This window comes from Candida parapsilosis, contig 006372 (assembly GCF_000182765.1).
Source record: "Candida parapsilosis strain CDC317 annotated contig 006372".
In the NCBI taxonomy this organism is placed as follows: Eukaryota; Fungi; Ascomycota; class Pichiomycetes; order Serinales; family Debaryomycetaceae; genus Lodderomyces; species Lodderomyces parapsilosis.
Genome location: NW_023503283.1, coordinates 127,136 through 145,777, shown reverse-complemented (window position 1 = coordinate 145,777; position 18,642 = coordinate 127,136). Strand labels below are relative to the sequence as shown.

Genomic DNA, 18,642 nt, shown 5'->3' with positions numbered 1-18,642 from the left:
TATATATCCTCATTAGGTATCAGTTTCCTCTTTGTTTACCTCCCATGGCTTTTTTCTTTGAGCTGCCCTCGGTTCTGATCCTTGATCGGTTAGAACCACTGAGGGGATTTCTTTTATCCCAGGCACGGGTTTACCCGACATTATCAATTCCACCAAATTCTGGTAATTGGATGAATAAGGCGGATCTTCAGTACCGAGGGCATCGTCTACTTGGCCATCATCCTTGTGATTATCTAATTCATCAATTTTAGCACTCTTTTCATACTTATCACCATTGTGTATCTTCCATTCTTCAAAATCGTCCAAGTTTAGTATGTGACCAGTCTTTTGACAAAAGAAAAACAGCTTGGCTTGATTTGTTAATTGTGTCTTATCAAGATAAGGGATTGATATTTGCAGCGGATCTTGTTCTTTGATATTTGAAAGATAAGATTCTAAGATCTCTTTTAGTCCTTCTTGAAAGTCTTTATCTGAATCCCAGTCATAGTTTAAGTATTCCTTGTAGACTTCCTCTTGTGTGTTCAACGACATATCTGATGTTTTAGTGGATTCATTGTAAAACGCATCAACCAAACTCCGCAAAAAAAATGTGATTTCAGAAATTTTTCAAAATGCACTTTCTCCATTAAGTCAACGGCAAATGGTTACTTTATCTGGAATAATTGCGTTGGCAATTGTACTCCGAATAGGATTCTTCTTATTTGGATTGTATCAAGATGAGCATATGCCAGTAAAATATACCGACATTGACTACTTGGTGTTTTCTGATGCCTCACGTTATGTTTTCCAAGGACAATCGCCATATCTTCGAGAAACTTACCGGTATACACCGTTACTAGCAATGATGCTCACACCAAACAATTGGGGGCCCGCTTGGTGTAGCTTTGGGAAGGTATTGTTCATGATGGGTGATTTAGTGACTGGAGTTTTGATTGCGAAATTGTTAGCCAAGGATAAAACTTTATCAAAGTCCAAGTGGCTCATTTTGTCATCACTATGGCTTTTAAACCCCATGGTTATTACAATAAGTACACGTGGATCTTCGGAGAGTATCTTGACGGTTCTAATTATGCTTTCGTTGTACTACTTGATTGAATATGGAAACATTTTAGCATCGGCATTTTGGCTCGGGTTGGCAATTCATTTCAAGATATATCCGATAATCTACTTACCAAGCATTTTGTTCTACTTGACAAATAGCTCACAACCGATTGTTAATTACCCCGTGATCAAATTGGTTAATGTCCGGAATATCAAGTATGCTACCTATACTATTGCTACATTGTTGTTGTTCAATGGATTGATGTACTTGCTATATGGACAAGAGTTTCTTGATCATTCGTACTTATACCACATTGTAAGAATTGATCATAGACACAATTTTTCAGTCTATAATATGGTATTATACTACAAATCAGCATTGACTACCGCCTCATCTAGTACCGATATCGAGACGTTAGCATTTATTCCACAACTTTTGCTATCAGGCGTCATAATCCCCTTGATATTCGCCAAGAAGGATTTGCTTTCATGCTTATTTATACAGACATTCACATTTGTCACGTTCAACAAGGTCATTACATCGCAGTATTTTATTTGGTTTTTGATCTTTCTTCCTCATTTCTTATCCAAGTCGAATCTACTTCATACTAGACGCTTCCATGGGATATTTGTGTTGACGCTTTGGATTGTTTCGCAAGGGTGTTGGCTTTACAATGCTTATCGCTTGGAGTTTTTGGGAGAGAATACACTTGATTATGCATTGTTCAACTCATCATTATTCTTCTTTTTGAGTAACTGTATATGCATTGGTGAGTTTATTAAAAGTTTATAGAGTACGAGAGAAAGATACATTAGGAGTAATTTGGTAGAGCGCAAAAAAAAACGTACATCGTAGAATTTTTTAGAAATCCGAATCATCAGCAGATAAAGTCCTCTATATCAACAGGTACACCCCCCCACCCCCCTCCAATTCGTCCTACAATTATGTCACGTATGGAATTATACTCTCCTGAAGGTCTTAGAATAGATGGAAGAAGATGGAATGAGCTACGCCGATTCGAATGTCGTGTCAATACCCATCCAAACTCATCAGATGGCTCATCGTATGTCGAACAAGGAAACACAAAAGTTATATGTACAGTCCAAGGTCCTACTGAGCCCATAAGCAGAGCTCAAATGAATCAAGACAAGGCGAATTTAGAGGTTAATTTAACCATTGCCAATTTTTCGACATTTGAGAGAAAGAAGCGATCGAAATCTGAAAAACGAATGGTTGAATTGAGAACCACCCTTGAACGAACGTTTGAACAACTGGTTTTGTTACATTTATATCCAAGAACAAACATAACGATAAATGTCCAAGTATTGAGTCAAGATGGGGGCATGCTTGCGGCAATCACCAATGCGATAACGTTGGCAATAATCGACGCTGGTATTGCCATGTATGATTATGTGAGTAGTGTCAGTTGTGGATTAATTGATCAATCACCATTACTAGATTTGAATAATTTGGAAGAATCTGATGTCAGTGCCATAACTGTTGGGGTGATTGGTAAAGGTGAAAAATTGGCATTGTTGTTGTTGGAAGATAAGATGCCATTGGATAGTTTAGAAAAAGTGTTGAGTATTGGAATTGCTGGGAGTCATAGGATAAAAGATTTGATGGACATGGAAGTAAGGAAACATGGCAATGCAAGAGCATCCAAATTGGTAAAGTAAAAAATTAGATAAGTGAATACATATTTTAAAATTTTGCATCATCAGCTTTATCTATGACTTGTAAGTAGTAGTAATAGAAGGCAATGATATGGAAATGTCCTTCAAATACTAACCGCTCATCAACTGAATGAATACCACTTTTGCTATTAGGCAAACCAGGCTGGTATCGATAGATGTTTCTACTCAAGTCCCAATATGATTTAGTATCGGTGTTTCCCGTAGATAAGAATGGTGCCACGACGAATGTATCATTCAGCTTGGGGAACACCAAGTCTTCATACAAGTATCGTAATGCACCACCAAACAAATTCCAACTTTCGCCATTAATAGGAGACACAGGTGCTGGTTCCAATGGCTCAACTAGTGAGTAATTAAAATATCCTTGATTTGTTGGTTTAATCACTTGTTCCCCATTCAAGATGAGACCAAGGTTGAATTTTTGGGCAATGGCTTTAATATGGAATTGATACTTGTCAATGACATCCTGTACTGATTCTTCAACTGAGATTCTTGAGTTGACCAACATCGATACATGTTCAGGCAACGCATTTGACTTGACTCCACCTTCAACAACATCGATAGCTTGGGAAGTGGTGATCAAATATTTTGTATCCAAGTTTGCATCCAAGTATTCGACAACTTTCTTGTTTGCATTGGCATCAACTTGAGCTTTCAAGATATTGCGTCTTATATCTGGGTTCAAAGTGGGGCTATGTTCAGCTAAACAAAAGAGCTCACCCATTATTGGATTAACTTGAGTGAGTAGGGGCAGAAATGCATCGTTTTCAATCTCAGTAATCAATTGAGCCATGATTCCAATTGATGTGTGTTTTGGAGGTACGCTTGAATGACCACCAGGTGTATACAATTCAATCACAGAGTCCAAGTATCCTTTTTCACCAGTTGCTGGTAAGATCAATTTCAATCCTTCAACCTCTTCAAATGATTCGTTCCCCTCATCAATGATTTGCAAGATGGAATCGGGCCCATACCGAGCTAGGAGATGCTTGGCAATCTCAGCCGCTCCAGTTCCTGCGCTTTCTTCATCGTAACCAAATGCCAAAATAATTGTTCTTTTTGGGTGAAACTCCTTGTTCTGTAATAGTAACTCAATGGTAGAGAGGAGTCCGATTAGCAAGTTTTTACAATCAGACACACCTCTTCCATAAAGATATTTCCCATCGTATCCACCTTTAAACGGAGGATAAGTCCATTGATCAACAGTGGCTTTTTGAACAGGCACAACATCTTGATGAGCAGCCAATATAATGGGTTTCTTATCGTCATGCTTTCCTTTCCAAGTGTACACCAATCCCAAATGATTAATCTTCTCAACTTGTAAATGTTTATGCACCAAGGGGTACGTTTTTTCCAAGTACTTGTGAAACTTGAGAAATGGTTTCCATCTGGGTTCCAATTTGAGCAATTCTTTCAAGGTAGTTGTTGAATTTGGAGTCAACATGTCATCATACACTTCAGTAGGGACTTGAATTGCTCCTAGTAACCGATCACGTTCTTGTTTGTGGAATTTATCTTCATGGAGAATATTTTTGAGTGTTTTGGGGTTGTTGATATCTTCAATGGGATTGATTTTGGGAACAAGGGGACAAAGACCATCAGGATTATCTGGTTGCCCACCTAGGGTGAACCAATAATTGAAGAATGTAGGTGATAAGTAGGTGCTAAGGATGCAAAGTGAACAGAATGTGACAATACCCCAAGTGCGGAGTAATCGTTTCCACTCGCTTGTTTCGGAAGCTACTCTTCTGTGGATTGGCAATTGTGACTTTTCATTCATTTCAGAACTACTTTGGTTTGAGATATAGTTGTGGATCTGAATGGAGCGTGAAATTTTGGTTTCGACGCGCAATTTAAATAAATTCCGCAAGACAGTGTGATAGGCACGAGAAGTAGATTATCTAATATAGTCTAAAAGCGTATTTAGTTTTAAAGTATCTCTAAATCTAATGTCAATGGTGACTAATACACCAACATCGCATCTCTCTACAATGCTCCTTTGCCTTGTCTTGAATTAATCAACCCAACACTCCAGAAAAAGTACAATTGATCATTCAATGCCTTTTCTTTAGCATATTTCACCAATGGATCCGAAATATCACCTTTGACAGCAAATCCATGGCTAGTGTTTGAAAACAAAGTAAGTTCGTATCTAACGCCATCCAATTTAGCCAATTCATCTTCAGTTTGTCTCCTTAAATCAGTAGTGAAGATAGGATCAGTTTCAGCAGCCGAGATAATAAGTGGCTTTTTAATGGCTTTCACTTCGTCGATGGTGACGAATGAAGGGTGGGCAATTGCACCAGCATCCAATGGTCTTGATTGAGTCAAGTTTCTAATCACGTATTTGGCACCGAAACAGTATCCAATAGCACCAAGAAAATTTGGTTTAAGTTCACTCTTGACTTTATCCAAAAAGCCATTGACAATTGGTTCCGTGATTTCCAAAGTATGATTCTTTTTCCAGGCTTGAAGGTCACCGTTTGGTTTAACAGGATCTCCTTTCAAAATATCTGGAATCAAGACTTTGTAACCATTTTTGGCAATTGTATCAGCAATAAGCAACACATTGTTGAAATGGTTACCATAGACATCAGTTAAAATGACAATAATTTTGTCATTTGACTCTTCACCAACCGTATAAGTATCAATTCCAAAGAGTTCCTTGAATGTTCCAATTGGTTTACCTTCGTGGAAGTTGGCTTCAGTACAACATTGACCTGGTGGATTGGATGCCATTGTTTGTATGTAATTCTGATTAATGCAATGAGGGAAGATAAATGGTGGATCTGATTGGTAAAATTGGAAAAGAAAACTATGGGAAATGCCAATTGAATTTATATATATATATATATGTAAGCGGGAGAAGATCGAAAGAAGGCGATGAAGCGGAAAGTGGATATTGTGATTACAAGACACGACCACACATTATGGCTTTAACTCGGTTTTATTTTTAACTCCGAGTTCGTTACTCGAATTGGGAAAAATAAAGTCCGATGCTACGTAGAAGTCATAAGCAAGACAGTTCACAGAAGTGAAGAAATCGTATTGTACCTTACGTGGGTTTTGGTAATCCAAAGAACGGGTTAGTTGTCAGAAATTTAACTTTAAATGATGATATGATGTCATCTACTAAAAGGTTGTATTTAAAAGGAGCTTGTCGTGAGACTGTTTGTGGTGACAACAAATTAGGGCATATGGTAGCACAAATAGTCAGCTATCATGTGACATAAATTATAATCCGCACATTTCCTATTTAGGAAATAAATTGGTTATGAATTTTGACACATCAAAAAACAAGTTGATGATGATTATGATGGATAGAAAATGGCTTATGGGAGGAAGAGCCGTTAGAGATGCTAAAATTGTGCAACCACTTCACATATAAAAGTATGAGTTTTATGGCTTAAGTGTGTTTAGACCAATGCTCTCCATTCTGTCTCTCCTTCTACAAAGAGAATGTATTATTACACTACTACATCTATATCATTCAGTTAATAACAGGATGTTGTTGTAGTAGATTGGGTGTTGTATTGTGTTGTGTTGTGTTGTGTTGTGTGATGTGTGTTTGTGTGTTCTATTGCGTGTCCTTTTCAATTTATTTTTTTTTTTCAGAAAATCCACCAAAACCTATTTAGTACACACAACACACATTAAGTGAGTGAGAGAGATCAAAATTTATTACAGGCGTTAATTTTTCAACTAGCTGGGAGTCACCGAATTTCAAGAACCCATTGGCATCTACTTCCATTGAATATCTCATTGCTATTCACATTCCACCAGCTCCCTTACAGATTGTGTAAATAAGGCTCTTTTTCTACAACTATGTCGTACCGTGGTCCAAATCAGTTTCAAAATCAATTCAATACTCCACAACAGAACCCACATCAACCACCCCAAAACTTTGGTATTCCCCCAAGACAACCACATACTATTGGTCCCATAACCAATTCTAAATCGCTTGTGGAAAAATTTGAACACTATAGCAAGAAAATCGAAGATTTGATTGATGATAAATTTAAACCATTGAAGCCATATGTACCAGCAATTGGAAGGGCATTTTTAGTGGCTACTTTTTATGAGGATACCATGAGAATCTTTTCCCAATGGAATGAACAAGTTTATTATTTGCACAACTATAGACACTATTGGAGATGGTTTACAGTGGTATTTTTGGTGCAAAATATGATTGTTATGACCATTGCTTCAACATTGTTGATTGCTAGAAAAAAAATCAATATTGCCACTATTGCTTTAATCTGTGTCGTAATTGCTCAAGGTATCGTATATGGTTTGTTGTTTGATTCTCAATTTATCTTGAGAAACTTATCTGTTGTTGGTGGATTAGTTTTGGCTTTTTCCGATACAATTGTTAGAGATAAACGTTCATTGAACATGCCAGGTTTACCGATGTTGAATAATCACGACAACAAGAAATACTTTTTATTAGCAGGAAGACTTTTGTTGGTTCTTTTGTTTTTGGGATTTGTATTTTCATCGGAATGGGCATTAGGTAGAGTATTGATTATTATTGTTGGTATTGCTTCTTGTGCATCCATTATTGTTGGATACAAGACGAAATTTGCTGCTGCTGTCATGTTATCCTTGTTGTTTGTTTACAATGTAGTAACAAACCAATTTTGGCACTATGGAAGTCGTGATGCTAGAAGAGATTTCTTGAGATATGAATTCTTCCAAGTCTTGTCCATTGTTGGTGGATTATTGTTGGTTGTTAATGCTGGTGCTGGTGAGTTTTCCATTGACGAAAAGAAAAAGATCTACTAAAGAGAAGGAATTGAAAGCATATAGTGGAATGTAGATTAAAAAAGAAAAAGGTATACGAATCTTGTATGCATTGGGGTTTTCCCATCCACTGTAGAGTCTGCAAAACGATTCTGACTAAGCCATTGGAGAGAAAAAAATCATTGGCTGAATCAAAATAATGCCCACCATACTACACTCACCAGTGAAAGCTACACGCAACATGTCTGACAACACTGAGCAGCCTAAATGTCCAGTAGATCATTCTACAAGACAGTCCTGGCTTTCAAAGCTAACTACAGGCGCTGGTGGACCCAAGAAGGATTCCGAGCATACCCAAACAAACCCAATCTCATCTCAATCAACCACACAAGAGCCACAAGTATGTCCTGTCAACCATGATAGTCGGTCAACATGGCTAAATAAAGTATCAGTTAGCGTTAACACTCCAGATACAGCAGTTGAGATACCAAACCAGTCGCCAAGCACCACAACCACTTGCGATTCATCAACTATTTCAAACACATTACAAGACACAACCACATCCAACATCAGCTTACCCACTGAGCGAGAAATCAGTTCCATCCCCCGTACTTCATCTAATCAAAACTGGATCTACCCTAGTCAAAAGCAATTTTTCGAAGCCATGCAACGCAAAAATTGGAACCCCGATTCACAAGATATGAAAGTCATTGTTCCTATCCACAATTTGGTTAATGAACGAGCTTGGAAACATATCACCATGTGGGAAGGCTCTCATTACCAAGAAGCTATCAAACAATGTGGTGGTATTACCCTCACTTCATTCAAGGGCGATTCCAAAAAATTGACGCCAAGAGCATGGATAAAACTGTACATATGGCGCCAGCCACCGCCCTTTGATAGACATGATTGGACTATTAATCGATGCGGTAAAGAGATCGAATATGTTATTGATTTTTATAATGGTGATGATAACTCAGGACAAGTTTGGCTTGATGTTAGACCCAAATTGAATAGTATTGAAGGTGTCAAATTACGATTAGCTAAAGCATTTGGATTCAACTAAAAGATAAGCTGTTTTTTTTATACTCTAAATAAAAAGGATTATATACTACCTGTAAATATATACATAAAATGGAATGAAACAGAAAGTAGTCACACTAGAGCTTCCTCCATCTATCTTCTGCCCATAAATTGTCCACTTTGACCCAACTTTTGCATATTTTCACCAACTTGTACATTGGTTTCAAAATATTTGGCAACACATCTATCAAGACACAATGATTCTTGTTTGGTGATGTCACTTTCATTGTATGATTTATTTATACATTTGGCATGACATTGTGACACAAGGGCATTAAACATGCCGGTAACCATGTCTAATTCGGCTTCTGCGGCTTGTAATTTGGCCTGAGATGAGATTTGAGGGGCTGATCCACCGATTCCAAACATTGTATCTTAGAGACTCTTTAGTTTTGTAATAGAAGAGTTTGATTGTGAAGGGCAATATATCTTTCGAATTTTTTTTCTCTCTTCTTTGGATAATTTTTTTTTTTTTTTTCATTTGCTGCAATTTTTTGTTCTACATTTTGTCGTGCATGATATGCAAAAAGGATACACCTGTATGTGGATCAGAGAGGATAGGTACACACAAACTACATTCCGTAATCAATTGCATCCGAGTAAGGAACAATTGCAGCACATTTTAGTTGTGTCCTCTGAATGTATCCCTAATTCAGAAACCCTTCCCCTTCCCCGTTGAAACTTCAGAACAACACTAGCCTACCATTCACGCGACATAACCAAGGAAGATCTGGAAGATCGAATTTGTATATAGCACCCTCTCCCACTATCCACTTTGAACCCTCCAAAAGCCAAAGTAGTGGAAGTTTGAATCTTTTATAATCTAGCCCCACCGAGTCTTCCATTATAGACACACACCATTTTCGTTTCGCTTTTCTCTTGTCGTGTTTATTATAGCACAGCTTAAAGATTATGACTCGCAAGCGGCATGTTCTACTTGTACACCAAATCCCCTAGCGGACTTGGAAAACATTCAAATGCCCAACTTTTATTTTGAGATGCTCAAGAAAATACATGCAAAATAACAATTGTGGAACTGGTGTGAATTGGGCATCGGGACAATAATAGTGTAGGGCAAAATAGCCAACATGGAAAAGTTTAAATGAATCCAGAAGCCATTCAACAGGAAAACTCCTTGGATAATTTGCCCTTGATTCGTCAAATTCAAAGAAAAGTTTGTAGCCCCCATAGGTATATCAAATATATCGACCTCGTTCTCTCAATGTGACCAAATATTTCCTCGTACTGGGGTACAGTAACACATATCTTGACTATTTTCAATTACAAGAACACAGCAACACGCATTTTGTATAATGCATTTGTAACTTCCAAACCACGATTAAATAACACATCTGTGAAGCGTGCCATCAATTGCAGGTTGTCATCAAACATCATTGGGTATTCAATCACTTTCCGAACACAGTTAGAATAACCTTTGACTATAAAAAAAATGTGCACAAACATGTATAATAATAATGGCTCCCACCAAACCTTCCCAATATACACAAAGCAGCATTGATGTTGTAGTGCTCCAAAATCAAGCCCTCCACATCGGTATAGTCGTATATAACATTAGTCTTGTAATGTCTGGCGTCAATGCCGCGACCAAAAGATACAGAAAACTTGCCACAGAATTTAGCGTCAAATTGTCTCTTCCAATTCTAGGATTGTCGGTGATCTCCATGGTCAATGACAAACATCTTTTTGAACGCAGTCAATGTTACCACTTCACTGTTGTGATGACTAATTTTACTAAACCACATTCTGCCATAATTTTAGACAGTTCCCTCAGTAAAAGAAAATTAAGCAAAGGTATAATTGTTTCATTAAGTATTTCCAACAAGCAGTCTCTTATTTGGAGAGCTTCTACTAAAAGCTCGAGTGGTAAATCAGAAAGTGGCATCATGAGCAACAAGTAATGTCAGCACGTTTATCACAGATAAGTTGCGACAACCTATCTGTTTGCTTTTCTTACACTTCACCATGTAGGAAAGCTGTATGTGAAAACATGCATTTCGAAGTACATTTCTGGACAAAACAGACACACAGTGCGCGCTTTTTAGTATGGGTCGAAAACCCAAGTTCCCCAAAAAGTTTCCCACCAGTGAAGGGGAACGCTACACTCATTCAAAAGTCCCGGGGATTAACAAACTAAAGTCTTATGTTAGAGAACTTTTACTGCCTTGAATTATTATTTTTTGTGCAATTGACATTTTCGTATATTTGCAGTTTCCAAATATTTTGCAGTCAAGTTATTTGTTTGGAATAGTGGTTTTGTGACATATTCGTTTCGCTAAGGAAATCCGGAATAAGCTAAACAGAAATCGATCGCTACATTGCATTCTCAAACAAGAGAGACCTCATTGAAACACTGATCATCATGGCTATCCAATCTTTTATCCCGGAATACGCTATTCTCAATAAAGGCTTCCGCAATTGGCCAACTGGCTAGTAGATTGGTGTTGCCATGCACGTCGTTTTGATTCCAAATTTGGCCTATGTTATTTAAAGAGCAAAAGCATCCCAAGACAGGTTGGACAAATTGAAAGACTCGGACAGAGGGACCTCCACTAGCGACTCTCACTATGATACCTTCAGTGATACCAAAACTCCTGCCTATAACGACGACAATGTGATTAAATACAAACAAAATTGGATCAAGTCTATTATTCACCTCAAGCTGTAGACTTTGCCAACACTTTGAATTTTCAGTTTTGGTATAGTGTTCAGCTTGGCTCGTTGATGGGTGCCAGCTAGAACTTAGCCATCCTTCATCGTACCTTTTTTTAATAGCAACAAAGCTTTCTATTGTACTAAAAACACATACTCTATATTCTCATGAAGGGTTTCAACTCCTCTCACGTCATACAAGATTTTGTACACCCCACCATCTGACTAGAAAATCGTAAACAATAATGAATCAAGTTACAGCTTGCCTTCTTAGAGCCCCGCAAAAGTCAATTGGATAATTCCACCCCACAACATCTCATCGGTAGGTATCTTTTGTCTCAACTTGATCAAATCGTCCTTCTTTTCCGGGGCAATAATCACCAACCCTTGAGCCAACGTCAATGTCTTACCCATCATTGTTGTAGACCCAGCCAAGTGTGATATTCTTGCATTAACCAATTCCGGGTGCTCCATTATTCTGTCAACATAAGAGTCACTAATGGCATGATTTATGTCGTAATAGTATCGCATAAATCGCCACGTTTGCGTCTGAATATTCAATACGGCTATTCTCATTGTGTTTGTATTATTCGTCATTAACGGCAATCGACTCAATCTTGATACATCAAACTTATCTGATTTATATGGAATTTCATCAAAGAAACGTAAATGGTCTGACTTCACGCCGCCTAGGAAGAACAAGTAGTCACGCTCTTCGTTTTGGTAATACACACAAGTATGGTGACAACAACGTAATTCAGCTTCTTTCAATTCAGGACTGGCCACCATGTTTTCCTTAGTGTATAATGACCCATCATCATCAGCACCAGGCTCAAGGGGAATATTGAAATAATCATATGCATAAGTAGTAAACTTCTCCCACCTGCACGTATCGAACACAAATCGATAAAAATCAGCAAAGAACTGATTCCCCTCGGCACATCCACCTTGTACGATAAATGATCGTTTGTTGAAATATGCTTGCACTTCGGAAGGTTCCTCATAGCTGCTTGCAGCAAGACTGGGTGCAGTGCCAGTTCCGGGTCCACTTGGAATGCCACCACTTCCAGCGCCAGCAGCACCGACACCGCCGGCACCACTACTGCCAATATGGAATGACCCTGAACTGCCGCCAATACTTATATCAGGTGATCCACTTCTCCTAATCATTTCTGCTTGCACTTGGGTAAACGTCATCGGGTCATGTTTACCCACATCCAAAGCACACCCTTCGTCCAAACCTCTCAGATAATCAATCATATAAGAGGCAAAGTACCCTCTTGGACTAGGCCAACTCTCATCCTCGTCAAGTAAAATATCACAAGTGACAGGATTACTGCCCACTTTTGACACTAACGCATCGGGCAAGAACGTAAAATTTGAAATTGATAATGGTTCTTCTTTTGCCGTCAAATCAATCTTCAACAAGTCATTGCTAGCTTTGAAATGTTGAATTCCGTTATCATCAGTCTTCTCATCAAGATAGAATCCACCAAAGACAAATACATTCACATTGGATAATATGTTGCTATCATTGAATAAAGGATTCGACGATCGTGTCCTAGTTTCAAAACATTCATCATCATCAGTTGATTCATTACCACTGCATCCATCCACCTCATCGTCATCTTCGACAATAGCCCCTTCATCATTCGCACCACCACTACTACCACCACGATGTCGGCGCCCAGAGCGAGACTTAGCTGCCTGTTCCAGTGAGTACGATCGAACAAATTCCAACACTTCTCTTTCATTTCTCTTTGGTGATTGTCTACCATCATCAGGCGGAGTAGAATGCCCACTTTTAGAACCGGTATCGCTACTTCGTCTTCCATGTTTATTTTGAAGTTGAAGGATTGGAGTTATTGGTCGATTTGAAACCGTTGGAGATACAATTGACGGATGAGGAGTTAACGTAGTTGGTGGTGATACAATGGAAGATGTTGTGGTGTTCAATGGGTTCAATGAAGTTATAGTTGTCGAATTAGATGGTAGTTCACCACCAGTGGCTGAATCTAAAGACGTTGAGCCAGCCATTGAAGTTGCAGATGGAGCAGATGCAGGATTCAAATGTGACGAAGTTCCAGTCGCATTCAACACTGGAGATACTGCCCTACTACTTGCACCAGACCGATTGTTTGTTGAGTTTGACCGGTGTTCGCGAACTTTTTGAGAATATGTGTTTTTTAAATTGGTTCGGTGGAATTTACTCTTTATTTTATCCATCTTTGATGAACTCGGAGAAGAAGTTGATGCTGATGAAGTCCGAGTGACAGCATCACTCAAAGACGAGTCGATGGAATGAGTAGTGACTATTCGTTGTAGACTTGGTGGTTGTTTCGACCGTAACATTTGTGATTCATCAAATTTGGTTTCTCGTTGCGGCAGTTGTCGATGATGTTGATCTCGGTCACAATCATCTTCATCACGTTTCGAATCTTGATGGTTTTTATCAAAGGTTGCCTTTCGCGTGTTGCTTCTTGTTACTGAAGCACTTGCTGATTGATCACTGGGACTTGACTTATGAGACGCATCAGAAAAAGCTGGTGGCAGTGACTGTCTTTGGTTCTCAAAAGGTCTACTAAACTCACCCCCAACACTAATTTTTTCTCCATGATCACTAGGGGGTTGATAAATATTAGAGCATATCCCCATTCCTATTCTACCGAGAGTGGTGCTTGCCTTGTTTGACTCAAGTCGAATTTTAATAAACTTCAAATTTGTCGAATCGAGAACGTATGCATCTTCATTCATGACGATTTTCTTATTTATAATCCACCGACCAATTTCGGGATGATATTTGACAGACAAATTCTGGATTTGAAATCCTCCATAGAAAAAGTAATGCTTGCTGGTGATTTGAGTTGATTGCATGGAAAGCAAATGACCAGGAAAGTGTTTAAGATTTGTTGTATTGACAAAAGTAACAGTTCCTCTAATGGCATTATAAGCAATAAAATGAGGGTTTGGATGCAAGAAGGGTGTTGTCAACATTTTGGAGTCAACGAATGGCGGCACTTTGTATGGGAAATGAACAGAAACTTTGTTGATGTCTACGTCCAGGGGGAGACCAACATGATGGAAGTTCGATGATTTTGTGCTAGTTAATCCACCAAATACATAAGTCAGATCACCAACAACAAATGAATTTTGGTAACAAAGTCTCGGTACATCTGACATTAATCGGAGTTGCTTTTTGTCAAGTCTTAATGGGCTGGGAATATTGTACGAGATTTTGGGAATGGTGATGTAACCAGAGTAAGCATTGATTTTTTCATCTTGACTCAGGATAAACTTTTCTCGTTTCTCCTTATGGTGTTCGGTTTCTTCGTCCGACGTATGGGAAGTCGATGCGCTTGAATCTTTTCTTCCATATGCTGAGTGTTCAATCTCATTCAAATGGCAAATTGGGTTGAATATGTATTGTACGTCGCCATGATCATTTTCCAATTCGATCTTTGTCGATTTTTCACTGGCTAAACCGTATCGAAGCAAACTGTATGGCACTGAATATCCATTAATCCATCCGTTGGTTTCATTACTCTCAGCTAGAAATTGTTCATCTTTCACTGTCGTGTCCAGCTTGTTATTAAGTCGTGGTAGACTTGTAGTTGACTCGAGGTCATTCAAGTCAATTGTAAATTGTTGTGTTGCATCATGCGGCTGGTAATTACCTGGAGTCTGGGTTGACGTATTAGGTGAAACGGGTATCGATTGTATCACATCCAGAAATTCTGGTCTTGTGAATGATTCCAAAGATGAGGTGCTATGTCTGGGTCGCTGAGTCATAGTTATGTGAGGACCTGAAAGGTTTAGTTTCTTCGGTGGAGATTTCATTTTCGTTCTCCGTTTTTTTTTTCTTTGCTCCTCCACACATTGATGTATGTAATTGATGATGAAAAGAGTTTTGCCACAGGGCAGTGGTTGAAGCTATATCATTTAAGAGGAAAGCGATGAAGTGATATTACTGCTGTTGTAGTTTTTGCTTAAAAGTGTTGGAGCATTAGCAAGAGCTTTAGCATATACGATAAAGCTCGGTCACGTGAGAAATGGAATTTGCAAATTTGCTTTTGGGTACCAACCCCTTATTCAGTAGGGTTCACACTACTAGCTACATAATGTCGTTGTCAAGATGTTGGAAGTACATTTAGAGTCCACTTATTCTAGCTGTCTGCACTTTGTGGGTATCATTTCGATGAGCAAGAGCAATCGAGAGAGTCAGGGCAGTACACTGTGTCTTTTTGGTTGTTTCAGCAGATGGGAAGGGGTGACTTAGGGGATAATTAATCTGAGCGATAGTTTCATCTAACAAAGATATAAATTGTTCCATAGCTTGCTAGTTGATTAGTGGTACCGTTTGGTTGGAGTGGTAGCTCCCGATTGAGTTTTATCTCCGAGGTACGCATTCTCTCTCCCTCCTTCACACAAAAGAATTAGTAACATCTCAAGAAAATAACTCTTTTTGACAGATCACCTTTAATCAAGAACGATACTAAAATTTACAACCCAACTGAGGAAGAAAGCTGTACAGTTATAGAGTTTACCGGATGTCTACGGAAAGTCATAGAAACATAATGGATGATGACAAGGTCGACGGTTTCACTTATGATCTTGAACAAATAGGACGCTTATCATTTCTTGAGAATATCACCTTACCCAGCCTACCGGGCTTACCTAATTTACCGAATCTACCTAATCTTCCAAACCTTTCAAATCTACCCAACTTATCGAGTCTACCCAACCTTCCGAATCTTGACAAATTCGATACTGGCTATTCAGATGTTATTGATTCCTTGACTGCCCTCATACATCAAGCTGTTACCTTACCTGACGACACTAGTGATGTGGAGGAGAATGAGGAGATGGACGATGTGGCTAATGCAGCGTCGGAAAGTAAAGTTGGTTTAGATGTCACGATGCTAAGTGAAATGATTAGTAGAGGACAAACCAACATAGCCAATTTGATTAAACAAATAATTCTGCGCAAAGAAGAAGAGGTTGAAGGGCAAAGCTCAAATGAGGTTATTGATGATACATTCTCAACGCGTGACGCTGAATTAGAGCGTCTTGGCGAGGAGAAAATACGGCGATTGACGGAGTTAGATACAATTGAGGACTTCAAGAAACAAGAGATTCTTCGAGCTAGAATCAAGTCTATTCAGGGATTGGATATCAGTCAAGAGTCGAAAAATAAATTGATGACGAAATTGATGATGGGAAATTATTATAGATTCATCAGTGCGCAACTCAAGGAGGAGCAACAGAAATTATCTCCGTTTGGTCTTCAAAAACTGGTGCTTGATGATGACTCGAAATATTTCAGTGATGGAACAGAGAGAACTATTGAGGGAATCCAAAGTATTGATAATCATATAAATGATGGTGATGAAGAGGAAGAGCGGGATGAATTTACTGATGAGGATGAAGTGGTTATCACCGAAAAAGACCTAATGCCAACATTTTTTGATGCAGCAAAGGAAATTCTAGGTTGCCGGCATTACCAACGGAACTGTAAATTGGAATGCCCTACTTGTCATGAGTGGTTTGGGTGCCCCTTTTGTCACGATGAAGCGATTAAAGATCACAAGATGATTCGTAATAAGGTGAAACACATCTTGTGTATGCATTGTCAAACACCGCAAGTACCCGATAATAATTACTGCATCAATTGTGAACAGGAATTGGCCAATTATTTCTGTAACAAATGTATTCTTTATGACAACGACGTCAACAAAGATATTTATCATTGTGACAAGTGTGGCATATGCCGTTTAGGTCTTGGTTTGGATAGGGACTATTTTCATTGTGATGTATGCAATATTTGTCTTTCAATTGATTTAAAGGACAAACACAAGTGTGTTTCCAATACCACCCATTGCAACTGTGCCATCTGTCACGAATATCTTTTCACCTCGGTCGAGAAAGTGGTGTTTATGAAATGTGGCCATTCTATCCATCAACATTGTTTCAAGGAGTTGACAAAACACTCGTATAAATGTCCATTATGTAAAAAAACAATCATCAATGTTGATCAACAATTTCGTATTTTGGATCAAGAGATTAGTCAAAGTCCAATGCCTTCACCATATAATGAATGGAGATGTATCATAAGTTGCAATGATTGCAAGGGGAAATCCAATGTCGCTTATCATGTGCTTGGCTTGAAGTGCAAATACTGCAAGAGTTTCAATACTAATCAACTACAGTTGAGGAAACCGGGTGAAGAAGTGGTGGAGATACTGCCAGACAACAATGGTGGTGAGCACGAGCATATTGTTGACTTTGATGCAAACATAATGAGGTTAGTTCAGACTAATCTAGAAAGTAATTTTGGAATTGATTTACAACAGTAAGTGGGGAGGGAAGGGGGAGGGGGGATAATGTAATAGAATAAATACGGTTAATGACGTGTTCGATGTAGATAGTATATGTTGTGTGACATTGTTGCGCAATAAGGTAGGTAAGTCGTGTGTTGGGATCGGACTTGAATTCCGTCTATGTCCGATCCGACCCGATTCTTATTTCACTATTTTTGGCAACAATCTATTCTTCTTTGTCACATGCCTAAAAACGCTGTTGCTGACATATGCACCAGAATCAAACTTTTGAATATTTCTAGAAAGGGACTTGCATATGTTTTTAGCACAATATGTAGTGTAAAAATAGTTATCCAAATGCAAGTCATGTTTTCTCTAATTTCGGGTCAATCGCAAAACTTTTCTGTTGAGTTCAGTTCCCCAAAAAAATAAGACTCAGTTTTTACTTTTTCGCAGTCAACCAACAGAAAACACACAAATAAAATTAAAGTTGGGAGCGGCCAACATAATAATCATAAACCCCAACGACTGTGATTGACTGCGACAAAGTAAGACAACTCTTGTATTTGTTGAAACTGATGGAAGAACCAAAGCTTCTTGGATGGAGGCAGTGTATGGAGCAGGCTATGAAACAGCCCATATGCAGAAAATTCAACAATAGTACACTATCTCCGTCGTTTAGAGCTCGTTCTTGGTACGACGGGTAAAAATATGCCAAAGATGGGGTTGTTTTGTATTAAACTTTTGAAGACTCTGAGAACAAATATTGTATCAGCGCTTGACTTTGTTAAGATAGAAATGTTCATGTGAATAGTCGTACCATCGATAACTTTTCCCTCTACAAACTTACTAGGTGTGCTGATCAACGCGAAGATCATCTTCTATAATCCACAACAATGACATAGTCCTCATCATTCTCTATTCTCCCAAATTGTTGAACGTCAATGTTTGTGTAACTTTTAAAGTGCTGTGCGTGGGTGGTGGGTGGGTGGGTAAATAGCAAAAAAAAAAAAAAAGAATGTAACCAACGGATATATCTCCCCAAAATAGAAAAAGAGAAGGAATTCTCTTGTCAACAGGAACCTTTTGC

At 38.6% G+C, this 18,642-nt stretch overlaps 10 protein-coding genes across 10 annotated transcripts; 5 read left to right on the top strand and 5 right to left on the bottom strand. All coding sequences in view use genetic code 12, as the record gives it.

Moving 5' to 3' along the window:
* Window positions 1-12: 12 nt before the first annotated feature.
* On the bottom strand, window positions 13-531 carry CPAR2_400670 (uncharacterized protein; the record flags this gene model as incomplete). Its single annotated transcript, XM_036810941.1, has 1 exon — window positions 13-531. The coding sequence occupies one exon, from the start codon at window positions 529-531 to the stop codon at window positions 13-15; it is 519 nt and encodes a 172-aa protein (XP_036667428.1).
* Window positions 532-640: 109 nt separating this feature from the next.
* CPAR2_400660 (glycosylphosphatidylinositol-alpha 1,4 mannosyltransferase I) lies at window positions 641-1,834 on the top strand (the record flags this gene model as incomplete). The annotated part of the gene is made up of 1 exon (XM_036810940.1): window positions 641-1,834. The coding sequence occupies one exon, from the start codon at window positions 641-643 to the stop codon at window positions 1,832-1,834; it is 1,194 nt and encodes a 397-aa protein (XP_036667427.1).
* A 161-nt stretch (window positions 1,835-1,995) lies between these two features.
* Window positions 1,996-2,721, top strand: CPAR2_400650 (exosome non-catalytic core subunit; the record flags this gene model as incomplete). Its single annotated transcript, XM_036810939.1, has 1 exon — window positions 1,996-2,721. One exon carries the CDS (start codon window positions 1,996-1,998, stop codon window positions 2,719-2,721), a length of 726 nt encoding a protein of 241 aa, XP_036667426.1.
* A 25-nt stretch (window positions 2,722-2,746) lies between these two features.
* Window positions 2,747-4,519, bottom strand: CPAR2_400640 (uncharacterized protein; the record flags this gene model as incomplete). Its single annotated transcript, XM_036810938.1, has 1 exon — window positions 2,747-4,519. The coding sequence occupies one exon, from the start codon at window positions 4,517-4,519 to the stop codon at window positions 2,747-2,749; it is 1,773 nt and encodes a 590-aa protein (XP_036667425.1).
* Window positions 4,520-4,725: 206 nt separating this feature from the next.
* On the bottom strand, window positions 4,726-5,478 carry CPAR2_400630 (uncharacterized protein; the record flags this gene model as incomplete). The annotated part of the gene is made up of 1 exon (XM_036810937.1): window positions 4,726-5,478. The coding sequence occupies one exon, from the start codon at window positions 5,476-5,478 to the stop codon at window positions 4,726-4,728; it is 753 nt and encodes a 250-aa protein (XP_036667424.1).
* Window positions 5,479-6,564: 1,086 nt separating this feature from the next.
* ERV29 (Erv29p) lies at window positions 6,565-7,524 on the top strand (the record flags this gene model as incomplete). Its single annotated transcript, XM_036810936.1, has 1 exon — window positions 6,565-7,524. The coding sequence occupies one exon, from the start codon at window positions 6,565-6,567 to the stop codon at window positions 7,522-7,524; it is 960 nt and encodes a 319-aa protein (XP_036667423.1).
* A 199-nt stretch (window positions 7,525-7,723) lies between these two features.
* CYT2 (cytochrome c1 heme lyase) lies at window positions 7,724-8,548 on the top strand (the record flags this gene model as incomplete). The annotated part of the gene is made up of 1 exon (XM_036810935.1): window positions 7,724-8,548. The coding sequence occupies one exon, from the start codon at window positions 7,724-7,726 to the stop codon at window positions 8,546-8,548; it is 825 nt and encodes a 274-aa protein (XP_036667422.1).
* Window positions 8,549-8,658: 110 nt separating this feature from the next.
* On the bottom strand, window positions 8,659-8,934 carry TIM10 (protein transporter; the record flags this gene model as incomplete). The annotated part of the gene is made up of 1 exon (XM_036810933.1): window positions 8,659-8,934. One exon carries the CDS (start codon window positions 8,932-8,934, stop codon window positions 8,659-8,661), a length of 276 nt encoding a protein of 91 aa, XP_036667421.1.
* A 2,571-nt stretch (window positions 8,935-11,505) lies between these two features.
* On the bottom strand, window positions 11,506-15,072 carry CPAR2_400590 (uncharacterized protein; the record flags this gene model as incomplete). The annotated part of the gene is made up of 1 exon (XM_036810932.1): window positions 11,506-15,072. One exon carries the CDS (start codon window positions 15,070-15,072, stop codon window positions 11,506-11,508), a length of 3,567 nt encoding a protein of 1,188 aa, XP_036667420.1.
* A 737-nt stretch (window positions 15,073-15,809) lies between these two features.
* On the top strand, window positions 15,810-17,588 carry CPAR2_400580 (uncharacterized protein; the record flags this gene model as incomplete). The annotated part of the gene is made up of 1 exon (XM_036810931.1): window positions 15,810-17,588. The coding sequence occupies one exon, from the start codon at window positions 15,810-15,812 to the stop codon at window positions 17,586-17,588; it is 1,779 nt and encodes a 592-aa protein (XP_036667419.1).
* Between the last annotated feature and the right edge of the window lie 1,054 nt (window positions 17,589-18,642).